At 43.6% G+C, this 13,205-nt stretch overlaps 1 protein-coding gene across 3 annotated transcripts in view; it reads right to left on the bottom strand.

Annotated features, from left to right (window-relative positions):
• The window catches only part of CCNY (cyclin Y), a 129,365-nt gene that overhangs the window by 11,661 nt on the left and 104,499 nt on the right, over positions 1-13,205 (bottom strand). For 2 of the 3 annotated variants that reach the window (XM_007471364.1, XM_007471363.1), the window contains exons 4-5: positions 8,348-8,448; positions 2,613-2,648 (exon numbers count right to left, since the gene is read on the bottom strand). In XM_007471364.1, the coding sequence (XP_007471426.1) occupies positions 2,613-2,648; positions 8,348-8,448 (137 nt within the window). Of the gene's footprint in view, positions 1-2,612; positions 2,649-8,347; positions 8,449-10,288; positions 10,296-11,027; positions 11,041-13,205 lie in introns of all 3 variants that reach the window. The other variant, XM_007471365.1, reaches the window with a different exon arrangement.

The following is a 13,205-nucleotide window of genomic DNA, read 5'->3' as shown; positions in this document are numbered from 1 at the left end:
GGGGGGTCGTCCACACTCCACTAGTGATGGCTCTACCTCCATCTGTTTTATGTCATTTGAGTTCTGTCTAAAATTTTTCTTTAAAAACCAAATTTGGAAACCACTGCTTTGGTTAACAGCACACAATTTTCCAACGTCAACTAGGCTTGCAAATATCAGAAGGCTGCAGATCTGTCCCTGACACGCACGCCCCGTGGCAAACACTACAGTTTCTGTTCTATGAGCTTACTGTCTGAATCAAAATAAAAGCGAAAGAAAGAGCTTGGCAGGACAGCTCAATTTTCATCCCTGTCTTTGCACAGTAGGAACTGTTTTTAAAGCTCTGGGCATTCATACCTGTGCTGCTTTTCACTAGCCTGCAGGACAGACAGCAAAGATTTAGATGAACCCGAATAAAAGCAAAGCTCAAGCAGTCAGGACTGGAAAGTGGGGTCTGAAAACATAAAGTGCACCTGGCACTGAGGAATCGCGATCCCCCTCTACTGCCAACCCCCTCTGCCAGGTACTCAAGGAGGAAGGTGAGGGACGCCCCCAACTCCTCAGGCTCTTCAGCCCTGTTCAATTCTCCTGAGGAGTGAGAGCCCCTGAAACACCATTCAGCACTCTCGAGAAACTTTCACAAATAATTTAAAAAATCAAAATGTAGGTTCAGAAATATAAATAAGGATTCAGAATTTAAGCTAAAATGACTCCTCTGAGAAGTGGATTTTGCTTTCACTTCCATTAAAAGCTATGAATCTCAGCACTGTCTCTGTCAAAGCTAAGGGATCTATCACCAGCCCCTGAGGCTGGGTTAGTATGACTTATCAAAGAGGGAGTCTGCAGACACCTCTTCTCAAGACACTTTCAGGCTACAATCTGTAAATTAATCATGCTTGTTTCCACGGGCTGACTTTTCTGTTGGACTCCCTCCACTTCCTCTCGGCCCAGTGTATCACCATTAACCCAGCAGAGCATATCATTTAAAGTCTCAGTGGTATATTGCTTGGGTTCAATTCCCAATTCCCCACTTTACTAGTTGTATAATCTCAGGCAAATTATTTAAAAAAATCTCTCTATGCCTCAGTTTCTTTATCTGTAAAATGGAGATAATGTCAGAATCACCTCATGGAGCTCTTATAAAAAATTAAATGAGATAAGGCATGCAAAGAGCTGATCAGGGTGGTCAGAGTAAGCATTTAATGGAGTTGGGTCTTATTATTAATAGCTATGGCTACAGATTAGCTTTGAGGCCCACAGAGTTTAAGAACTGAGAAATCGGAGATGCTAACGCGAAACTGTTTTGAGAACACATCTGAGTTTCACCAATGGTATTACATTGCTAGTTAAGACCTAAGTGTTTAAAAAGTGTGAACAACTATTACAGAAATAAGCAGCAAGACGAATCTACACTCTCACTAAGTTATTCTGGTCAAGGTTCGAAGTTCCAGTATCCTACATTTTGTAAGTCCGCAAATCCAAACTTCTCAAGCACCATAATGAACCATGAATCACAGTTACACTACAGAGAAAGGTCATTATAGAGAATACCTTTCCAGGTATTTGCTTCCAATGGCTGTGTTTTCCCATAACCTGTCCATCACAAGCTCTGTCATCTACCCTCCACGTCGCTGCTTGTCACAACTCTCCCTTGTCCCCTTCCTAAAATAGACTGCAGGGCTGTGGCCCCCACCACGGAGACCCACGCTAGCCAGAAGGTGACCTTGCTGGTTCCCGGAACTGTTACTACACTCATATAACACATGTAAATGTCACACCCGTCAGTGGAACAGGACTGCAGTGAGAGTGGATTCGTTCTCATGAAAATGAAGGAGGATGCTTCATAAAGACCCAATAAAAGGAAACCACTAAAAACAAGTTTGCTGTAGATCAGGTGTGGTCAAAGCCTAAAAGATTCTACACTCATTGTTTAGCAAATGTCACAAGTGTTCTCGCTATTGATTACAAAAACAAACAAAAAAACACACACAAAACAGGTGTGGCTTATAAAAGGACAGCACTTCAGTAATCAATGGCCCACGCTCAAAGCAGAAGCCTCAATGCTGCATAAAACTGGCAAATGAGTGTACTTTTACATGTTTTATGTTGAATTAAAATGCTTAAGGTAAATGTTTAAATGATTCTTCTGTGAGTACCTGTTTTAACTGACTTTTAAAATTAACTGAACTATCTCCAGACATCTATCAGAGAGAGAATTGCTACTACATTAAAATAGTTTATAACTAAGTTTACAACAAAAGTTTTTCTACTGAATTGAAACTATAAACTAAACATTTTTTCATGTTAAAGCTGCACACAGAAAACTGTTAAAATATTTTATAACAGACAGAATGTTTAAGCAAATTATACAGAAAATAAAGTCAAGGGGAGGCTGAACATTGTCAAGAAACTTTGTTCTGTTTTGCTGGCCTCATTTGGCTTCCTCTGACTGAGAAGCAGCTCAGCATTTACCTAGGAAGTGTGGGTAAATTGTACTAACTTTAGAGATTCTACGAAAATGAAATAGTAAGAATATAAAACTCAAAGGCTGAGGAACTAGAACGTAATAGGAAAAACATCACAGTAGATGATGTGTGATGTTTTTAGCACAAAATCAATCAAAATCCACCTACCTGTTTTTGATGTGGTAATATATTGCGAGAGCTACACTGTAAAATAAAATGCAGGAGTTCAATGTTTCATAAGCACATTCAAGATGTTATATATTATCTGGCATCAGTCTGACCATAAATATTTAAAATTTAAGTAAAATGACCCATCTGAACAGCCCCACTTAATTCACAATGCTGATTAAGAAAATGCATTCTTCAAAGTAAATCAATCAGGTACTTATTCTGAGCAATTATTAAATCTTTTCCAGAAACACCAAAACTTCAAGTGATATTCAGAAACAAATTTCTCTTTCTATCTGAAATCTTAAGCTTTCTTCACTTTAAAATATAGGCACTATGTAAAAAATAGGTGGTGAAATTAAACACCTCTAGAAGTCTCCAACTCAGCACCTGCTGTTTTAGAAAATTAGTGGTTTCTTTATAACTACCATCAAAATGTGAATATTACCCACAGTGGTTTGCCATTTTTTCTTTTAAATCAATAACCTCTTGGAAATCTGCCTAATTTATTCATTCATTTGCTGAAATGGTAGTGTAACTCTTATTTGTAATACCTTAAAATTTTATTTTACATTTTAAAAGATCTGAATTTAATGAAGACATTCCTATCCCCTGAATTTTCTTCAAATAATGTTTTTCTGATTATAAAATGTATTACATTCAGATTGAAGAAATTTTTGGAAAATAAAAAAAGTATACAGAAAAATAATTCCTCTGCCCAAAGATTATTACTATCAGCTTAAGATAGAGATATTTATTCGTATCTACCTAAAGCAAACAGGTTTGCATCCCACTTTTATCCTCATTAACATTTTTCTTACCATTAAAGTGTTATTCAAAAACGTGACTTTAAATGGCTAACTATATTCCATTACACTGTTGAATAATTTATTAACCATCCCCCCAATACTGAACATTTATTTTTAATATTTTTGCAATTATGATTAACACCATACTGAATATACCCACAGATAAATATTTGTGTAACCTATGACTATATTATTTCCATAAGAAAACATCCTGTACTTGGAATTACTTGCTCTAAGGTCATTAATAACTGTAAGGCTCCCCACATATACATCCCAGTATCTTTGCAGAAAAGCTGTACCAGTGTACTTCCTCACCAGTGTCTGTCTCACCTCCCCTTCACCAACACTCACCTTGAATGTTTTGGAAAAATGTTCTCCAACTGGACAGGTTAAAAAGTGTAACCGTTTTCAATTGGAGTTTCTTTGATCACCTGTCAAGTTGGCAGGGTTATTCGTGTTGACTGCCCAATTTTTTTTATTATTTCCTCATGTGCAAACTGTCTAGATCCTTCCACAATTTTTGTTTTACTTTAAAATGTATTGAGGAGGTCAAAAATTTATTTCTTAAGCTTCTAAGAACATAGCTAACTGGCTGCATCAGATTGTGTTCTCAGAGCACAGAAACTGCCATCCAGGGCACCAACATGGAGGTAGAGGGCTGGGTCCCAAACACCTCAGCTCACTCGGCGGCGGCACTCACTCAGAGACCTGGGCATGCACGCTGGACTCTGAGTAGCTCAGATGTTCACCCACAACTTAACATGACAATAGCTCATCTCACTCTATCAAAAGAAAGCATCTTCTTCTAAATCTCTCTTTCCAGATCTATTAATTCAAATGATTTCAGCTAAGTGTTCAAAGTATCCCTGAGCAAATGTAATATATTCTCTTCCTCCTAACATCTTGAAAAGCATCTAAGCTGATGAAGGAAAGTGGGTGAAGGGATTTCAGAAGTTTAAAAAATAATGGTACAGTTTTCAAAGTGCCTTCACGTACCTTAAAAGCCCTGCAATGGGAAATAATAAATGTTACTGATTCTATTTTATACATAAGAAAATTCAGGTAGAGACACTAGATGTCGGGATTTCCGACTTGTATCGTGGTTTTATGCCCTTTCATTCTATAATGCTGCCTCTGGAAAAAAGGAAGAAAGTACTGTTTTATTCATTTAACAGTTCTGCTGTGATGATTAAATTGAATGTTTCATATGATTGGGTTTGGTATAGTGATTACTTTAATTGCTTTGACTGATTGAGAAAAATATGGTCCCTGCTTCCCCTGTGAGGGAGCACATCACAGGAAAAACACCACTGCACTGAACTCAGACCCAGCTGGGTTTAAAACGTGGCTCCTTCATCAATTAGAGTTTATCCACCTCTCAGGGCCTTCAATTCCTCATCTAAAAAATTACAATTCAACCCACATCACAGAGTGGTTATTACAATCAAATGAAGTGTATAAAAGCAGGATCTCAAATATAAAGTTCTAAAGCAAAGTTATTATTATTGTTGTTGTTGCCCTATGAATAATTCCACCTCAAGAGGTCTTCCGGCTTCTGTAGATGGAGTGAAGGTCTTCGGGGCCCCAAGGTTTACTGTCTCCCAGATCTCCAGAGCTGAAAGCAAGCTTGGACATTATCATGACTCAGGCCTCCATAAAACACAGTGCCAGTCTGTAGGCCAATGTCCAATCAAGATCGTACCCCGGAAAGTGAGAAAACCAAGCTGAGGATGCACGTGTTGGGCCCAGCTCCACAGGCCGGTTCAGTCGGTCACTGTGAAAGAAGTGACTGCCGGGGGCAAAGGACAGTCAGATGAAAACAGAATCAATTCCAGGCTTCAGGCTTTACTCCAAATGCCCAGCTTTGGAGGCCTGCTTAGTCTGCCATGTCCTCAGAAAATGGTGAGGTCACCCAGGACAGGCTGACCAGAGGGTTAGCTCAACTGCCCTTGCTGCAGAGCCAGGAGGGAAGGAGAGCTGGGAATGAAGTAATGCTATTTTCTTGATCAGGAAAACAAAACATGTTTCTGACCGCGGGCACTACCCTCGCTGTACTTCTCACCTAGAGCTAAGTCAGAGGTGCCGGGTTCTGGCGGGTGTACGAAGCTGCTCTCGACCCTCAGGCCCGGGGCCGTGGATGGTGTGGGCAGCTGCGAGCGGCCCTCACCGCCCTCCCCCCGTCCTCTGAGCACCATCCCTGTGCTCACACAGGATTCGGGGCCTGGGTCGGTTACAGGGGCACGGGGGTGGGTGGCAAACTCTAAATTCACACCACAGCTATTGGCCTTCAGGAGAAAGATGGGAAAATCAAGTTCTCAAAGATATTATGCCTGTGAAAAAAATGAGCACAGAATCGTGCCCAAATGTGTCACACTGCTGCTGCTTCTCTTTGACAGTTAGAGCCACTCTCAACCCTTCACCCATTCCTGAACCAGAATTTGTAAATGTTTATTCCTTTTGGCAATCCCCAATTTACAGAAGGGTTTTCTTTTCTTTTCTTGTTCTTCTTTTTTTAATATGAATTTTATTTCAGAGTACTTTTCAACTCCTGGATTTCCATTTGGTTTTTCTGTAACCTTTCCCCCCCACCCCAACCCCAGCCGCATCACGTGGTTTGCAGGATCTGTTCCACAACCAGGGATTGAACCTGGGCCACAGCAGTGAAAGCCTGGAATCCTAATCGCTAGGCCACCAAGGAACTCCCCAGAAGGGTTTTCTTCTAAAATTAGCTTAGAAAGCTATTGTTAGAACCCAGAGCATTTTCTCCAAGGTCCTACATGGTTATCAGGAGGCAAGTTCAGCCCACGAATGCTCACTCTGCCCACAGGAAGCTGAACTACTGATTAATGAGTTTGTATCAATTTTAACATCTTGGGACAGGAGGTCACAAGGGCCTTGGCAGGTGTAGGATACGGTTAGGCAGAACTTTAGAATAGGAGGGCCTTCAGACTTCCAATCTCCCTGCCCTTCATGACATTCGTTCCCCTCATGCTGTCAGAGGCCCTGGCTGAAGTTACCCAGGCCAGCTAACACCTCAAAATGACCAGAACCCGGTCACGTGTGACATACGGGAATTTACAGGGAAGGATTCTGATGGTATTGCTACAATTAGGGCCCACCCTACCCAGCTCCCAGGTCCAAAATGTACATGTTTTAAAACGGCACGTTTTAAAACAAATAAGCGACTGACTGAAGGCATCTCAAATCCGGGTGGTGTGGAGAAGCGTCCTCTGGACCAGGGAAGCCACAGCATCCACACTGGACGCTTCCTCTCGGCACTCAGCCATCATCACTGCCCCAGCTGTCCAGCTTCTTTTCCTCCCAGTATTAACCACAGGTTAAGCTTTCAAGGGAACGCGAAGGCAGTTGTCCACTGACACCAGGGGTTCTCGGCCTTGGCCACCTATGAGAATCTCCCGGAGGGGTTGACATTCCAGATCCTGGCCAGACGTCACGCCTCAGTGGGGCTCTAAGCCCTCAGGGGCCTTGTGGGTGTGGTGAGCTGGAACCACTGATTCACAGACCACACTTGTGACTGCGGAGCCTGTACCTCCCAGACTCCACACTGAAATATCAAATTGTCACCCAGATCTCCTACTGGGCCCCGGAGTGTCTGCGTCACAACGAGTGGCAGTGTGAAGTCATTCCCAGGTGAAGCACTGAGCAACAGAGTCCGAGCCCCTGGAATCCCCCACAGCTCCCGCCAGTCCTGGAGGCAGGGTCCCAGGCCCCAGGGAGGCGGGGCTCTAGGGCTCGAGCGGGTGCCAGGTGCCAGGTCTCCAGGCTCCTGCTTCCCGCCCCAGCACCTCCCAGACCCTGGCACAGAGCCCAGCCCCAGGGTAGGGCAGCTCGGCCAAGGGCAAGGCGGTGGAGCGAGGGCACATGCCGGCTCCCAGCCGTGAGCGCCCACTGTGGGGTGATGCCCACCGGTCCCTCAACCACCAACGGAAGGAGGGACGAAGCTTCGTTCCCGTTTAGATCTTAGAAACAAGCAACCCATAGGGGAGAAGGCGGCCTCCCTCTAGGCGGGCCCACCTCCCATCTTCCGCCTGGAGGGGGCACCGTCCCCACTGCTTGGCAGCCTGACTGCCATGTGTGGGCACACGCAGAACACGGCTCTGAGGCCTGGACGCCTGGCCCACTGGAACACAAGAAGTCTTCTTATTTAGAAACACAAACACTCACCGCACATGCTAACGTGGACTGCTGTTAAATGTGGACTCTTCTTAAATGAGTACAGAGGCAAAATATCCCAGGTTTTTCATAGCTGAGCCAAAGGCCACAGACCCCAGCACCTTTATCAAGGCTTCCTACCACAATGCTAGTGGGAACATTTCAGGAAAAACCAGCATTCCGTCCCTCACACCTCCCCCTTGAAAATAAGAGAAATGAAGCCCCAAAGGGAAAAGATTTTATCCGAAGACCGCCCCCGCTTTCCTCCCTTAAGTCCCATTTTACAGTAAGAGACCAGAGCAAAGGGGCTCACCCCACCCTCCCTGCTAGGGAGACAGCCAAGGTCAGAGCCCCACTCTCCATGCTCCAGGCAAATACACTTCCACGGTGCCAGGCCTGCTTTCTACTGCAACCCCACATCAAAGTGGGACCCATTACATTTTGAAGGTAAAATACTAGCAGACTTACGCCAATAAGAAGTGGGAAAGTAGAAAGTATGCACAAAAATCAAAAATATGCTTTAACCTACATTTAAAATCACTGAAAAATTGGGCCTTTTTATGTAAATGGTAATATACACAAATATTCTGAACACCCCACATTTTAACTCCCAAAATCACTTTTTAAAAAGACTTCTTGAATATGGCCTCCCCCTGCCCAATCTTACCACTCCCAGACCCCACAACCAACCAGTTAGCCATCAGGTTAAGGAAGAGAAAAGACATTCAGTTAAGGAAAAATGTGTATACCCACCATTTAATTGTATACTTGAGGTTTGGTTGACTGACTGTGCTATCATCTAGGAAAATAGTCGAGCAGGAGCTGTATTTCCTTGCTATTTGTCCTGGAGGATGCTAAAAAACAATGGCAACAAGACAAGGACAATTAAACAGGGCTCAAAATTCTTCCAAGGAACATCATCCCCTTCACCTTGAGACCAGCCTATAGAGGAAAAGTGTCTCGGTGAGAAATGTTAACACTAACCAGCAAGAACAGTACAAACCCACTTCCTTCCTACAATGAAATTCCATGTTCTTCCACAAAGCAAAGTCACCACCACCACTCCTGGCCCCCCACCTCCATCAGAACAGTACACTCTCGCAATCGAGCATCAAAGCGTGTGCTGCAGAGTCCGTAAAATCACCGAGAAACAAGAAGTATGTGCTCATCACACCAACGAAAGCCCCTGCTGAAGGCGGCATCCTGGTTTGAGGCACCAGGATCAAGACAAGAGTCCACTGCACCCATTTTCTCTATTCTTGGGATACAGTCGATTTGGGGACCATGGAAAATGCAGCCAATGTTCATTTAGAATCTCCTAATCTTGAATTTCAGGAGGTGAAGATAAAAATAGGTGAAAGTTCTCCGATGCTTTTGAAAATACTACCAATGTATAAGCTTCAGGTAGGGTGCCTGTGCAGTCTCATGCCTGGTTCTTTCACAGCTACATAAATTTTGAGCTCTTTGGAAAACTTCAGAACTAAGATCTACTTCTGAAATATACTGTTAAAGAACAAAGAATTTAAAGAATTTAAATTACACTCGGATGACATCTAACTCTGAATAGTAAGTCGATTTTTGGCAATTATGTGGGCAATATGATTAGTAGACATCAATCTGGATAATTCTAGCTCAAAGCATGTTAGAAAAAAAATAATAAAATCATCCAAACAAGTCTCTACTTGCCTGGTGTTATGCTGACAATCTCAGTGTCATTTTCAGCAACCAAAAAAGATAATCCCTTAAGGATAACAACACTGCCTGCCTCACGTGCCCACCCCCAACAAAGCCCTCAGTATCCATGGTTTATGAACATGAAGGGAGCTTTAAAGCCCATCAGAGACCAAATGCCCTGTTCGATACTTTTAACATTTATTCCTTATTTAATAAGGTTTCCCGGGACTTCCCTGGCGGTGCAGTGGTTAAGAGTCTGTCTGCCAATGCGGAGAACACGGGTTCGAGCCCTGGTCCGGAAAGATCCGACATGCCGTGGAGCGACTAAGCCCGTGTGCCACAACTACTGAGCCTGCGCACCACAACTACTGGGCCCACGAGCCACAACTACTGAAGCCTGCATGCCTAGAGCCCGTGCTCCACAACAAGAGAAGCCACCACAATGAGAAGCCCACGCACCGCAAGGAAGAGTAGCCCCTGCTCACCACAGCTAGAGAAAGCCCACGTGCAGCAACGAAGACCCAACGCAGCCAAAAATAAATAAATTTAAAAAAAAAAAAAAAAAAAAAAAAAAAGAGCATATCTCCCAAAGAGGCAAAAGCAACGTTTAGAGTTTTTAAAATATCAGTTCCTGGATCACACTCACTTCATTCCTTGACTTCTATGACTTAATACTCATGAAAAAACTATATCCATACTTAAAACACTGGAAGGACTTTCATCAGTTTTGCTATTGAACTTGGAAAAGTATACAAAATTTACCTATAAATCCAATGAGCAATAACAATAATAACATCAACATAGTCAGCTGTTGCTAAAATCAGTTTGCAGATCACCTTCCCGTTCAGTCTACCACGTGAACAGGTAGACAGGAGTCATTCTACGAGATCGGAGAACTAAAACGTCAAGGCTTTTTCAAGGCCCCCCATTTATCAGGTGGCTTGAACAAGATTCTTTTGGCTCCAAGTCCAGCTAACAATGTGACTCTTGCTTAACTGATAAATAACACTCTCTAGTTACTTTATTCCTTCACAAAGTTTTTACAGCTATCACCTGTCTCAATATTAAGACAAATACTGTGATTGTTTTGCTGAGGGTAAGGGAGGCTGGCCATTCAACTCCTGATTCATTCTGTTTTAATATCTTTTTTTTTTTCCCTTTTAACTTAGAATGGTCAATTCACTTTAGGCATGCTATCGTCGAGGGGAGGAGGATACTGCAGAAAAATTAGGCTGAAGCAAAAGGCATGAGTTTCCCCTAAGTTTCCGGGGGGTTGATTCCGGACTCCCAGCCACCTACAATGCCACCCACAATTTATAATCAGAGACTTTCACATTTTAATTAAAAGATTTATTAATTAGCTAACTAAAACGTCAGCAAATTTTAAATAAACTACAAACTTTAAATAAAGCCCTTTACACAAGCCTTTCTAAAATACCTAAGCATCTCTATTGTAATGCATTAAATTTTCCTATAACTGTTGATCTAATTACATCTAAAACACAGGTGCTGATTAGAATATTCATCTTTATAATTTGCCCTAGCTCGGCTTACTGTTCAAAGTCCCTCAAGGGGTTTATCCTCAAATGGTTTCAAGCTTCAAAATCTATAATAATTCTTTTAGAAGCAGCCTCCTTTTACTTTTTAAGTCTCTCTCAGCAAGTCCACAGCCAGGGAAAGGCCCCCTCTTTTCCAGCCTGGGGTTCCTTCTCTACTGCCCTCTCCCTGGGCGACTGTTCCCAAAGTCAGCTCCTTTCACTTGCTAACATGTGCTGCTGGCTAACGTGTTTCTGGAGCCAGAAAACCCTTGTTTCTCTCCACCTGGTGGAAGTTATTTCCCTGTCGTGATCATCTTCCCTCACCTCTCCTTAAATGGCTTACCTATGGCCACTGCTTTTTAGCAAATAGCAGCCTCTTTGTAGATTATCTTAGCAACATGTACTAAGCAGGTTATTCAGACACTTAAAGGAGAAATTAAAGAAACAACGTCCCTCACAATAAAGCAAATAAAAACCAAGAAGGTTTTATAAATAAGGGCAAAGTATAACGGTCATTCCAGAGTTCAACAACAAATTAAATTACAAATTTTAGTTGGGGCCCAAATTCAGAAAAGAGTGTTCCCTCTGACTTCAGATAAATAAGCTAAAAAACTTCTGTCCAGGTGGGGCTTGGCGGGACCATCTGAGCAGCACAGAGGAGAGCTGGGAGGGCAGCTCTGGAGCCAGCCCCCTGGGCCTCAGTACTGGCTCCACCGCTCATCTGGCTGATTCTTCGTGCCTCATTTTCCTCATCTGGAAAATGGGAGTGATAAATAGTACCTCCCAGGCGTGGTTATCAAGTACACTAAACCAATTAGAACAGAGCCTGGCACAAACCTGGTAAAACACTCAATAGACTGTACTGATTATTATTATTGCTACTTATCTTTTCTCTACTGCTCTAACTTATGACACCCAAGTGTCCCAAAACCTAAAAAGCACAGCTGGTTTATTAGCCTAATTGAAGCTGCAGGTAATTTCACTCAAATTCTATTTCAGTTGGTTGCAATGGCACATTCCAATGGCTCTTCCTGGCGTGGGCAGAGCTGAAATGCTACTCTGCAATGTGGTCTGCAGGGTCATGCTGCTACCCGGTCATCTGCTACATAAGGCAGCACAGAGATTTCTTTTATAGGAATAAGTACATCTGAGCACATTCCAACAACTGTGTGCTTCCGCTTTTTGTGCCGGGAGGTGAGAGGGTTCACAGGGGAGAGAGGATACTCTGAGTCAGGATGCACAGGCGTGGGGCAGGTCACTGGGACTGTGCACACCGCAAAGCGTGAGGTCAGCGACAGCATGTGAGACAGATGTGCAGACTGGCACGAGGAGGGCGCGGCTCTGCCCACGAGCCACCCTCAGAACTGCCTCTCCCTCCAGCCCACTTTAAAGGGGCTGCAGTGATCAGCAGAGGCGGTCTCCGCCCCAGCCTTCCCTTTGTCTGCAGGCTCCTCGGCTGACCTGCTAATGAGGGGGGAAGTGTTCCAGTGCACCCAGCAGCCGAAGAAATGGGGGTGAGGGTTTGCGGAAGGAGTTCTTCAAATCTCTCAACGCTCTATGTCCAGGTTTATACAGCTTTCAGAAAATAAAAAAGGGCACAGTAATGTTCAGCGTATTTTCCTTAAGACATAGCTTGTAATTTCACAGACGCTTTACACTGATGCTTCAACACTTGAGAGGGCCAGGGAAGAGGCCACTGCTTTAAGAATCTGATAAAAACTACAGGCCTTCTCTTTGACCCTTAGAACACGGTTCATGCACATATATACTGACATTGCCCACGAAGGCATCACCAGTCTCCCACGGGCCAAGTGTGGAGGCCCTTGAGTGCAAGGGCCTGGCTATGAATTTCTTTCTAACTGCATTTTGTCCAGATTTTCAAAGGGCAGAAAAGACAATATTATAGCGTTAAGTCTGTTTAGCACAAAGCTTCAGGGCCAAGTACTTCAAGATCTACAAATACTTAAATGCAGGCAGCCTAGAAATCCTGAGAAAACCCCTGAGAAGTCAAATACTTCAGTCTTGTTTTCGATACGAGAATCGGTAGCACGCTTATTTGGTAACACGCCTACTTCATCAAGGGGCAGAAGTTTACAGGGCAAGGAGGTTGTGGCCCTAACTCTCCTGGTGGCCGGGCGCCACAGTCCTGGGGGTGCCGGTTGGGGTCGCCACGGGGCAGGGGTGGAAGGAGGCCGGCTGCACCCGCTGGTCAAGGAAGAAAGATCAAGTATCTCTGATGCCTAGCCAGCAGGTCAGGGAGATGCTGCTCAGAATGGCCAAAAGACTAGAGCTGGATTTTTTTAAAATTAAAGTGTTGTCCAATTTATCCTTTCTTAGAGCGTTGAAAGAACATGCAGACTCCACTGGACCTATAAACAATGAGGGAGAGGAAAGAGTTT

This window comes from Lipotes vexillifer, unplaced genomic scaffold (genome assembly GCF_000442215.2).
Source record: "Lipotes vexillifer unplaced genomic scaffold, Lipotes_vexillifer_v1.1 scaffold1049, whole genome shotgun sequence".
Taxonomy (NCBI): domain Eukaryota; kingdom Metazoa; phylum Chordata; class Mammalia; order Artiodactyla; family Lipotidae; genus Lipotes; species Lipotes vexillifer.
The sequence above is the reverse complement of the archived record's forward strand: the minus strand, read 5'-3'. Positions and strand labels throughout refer to the sequence as shown.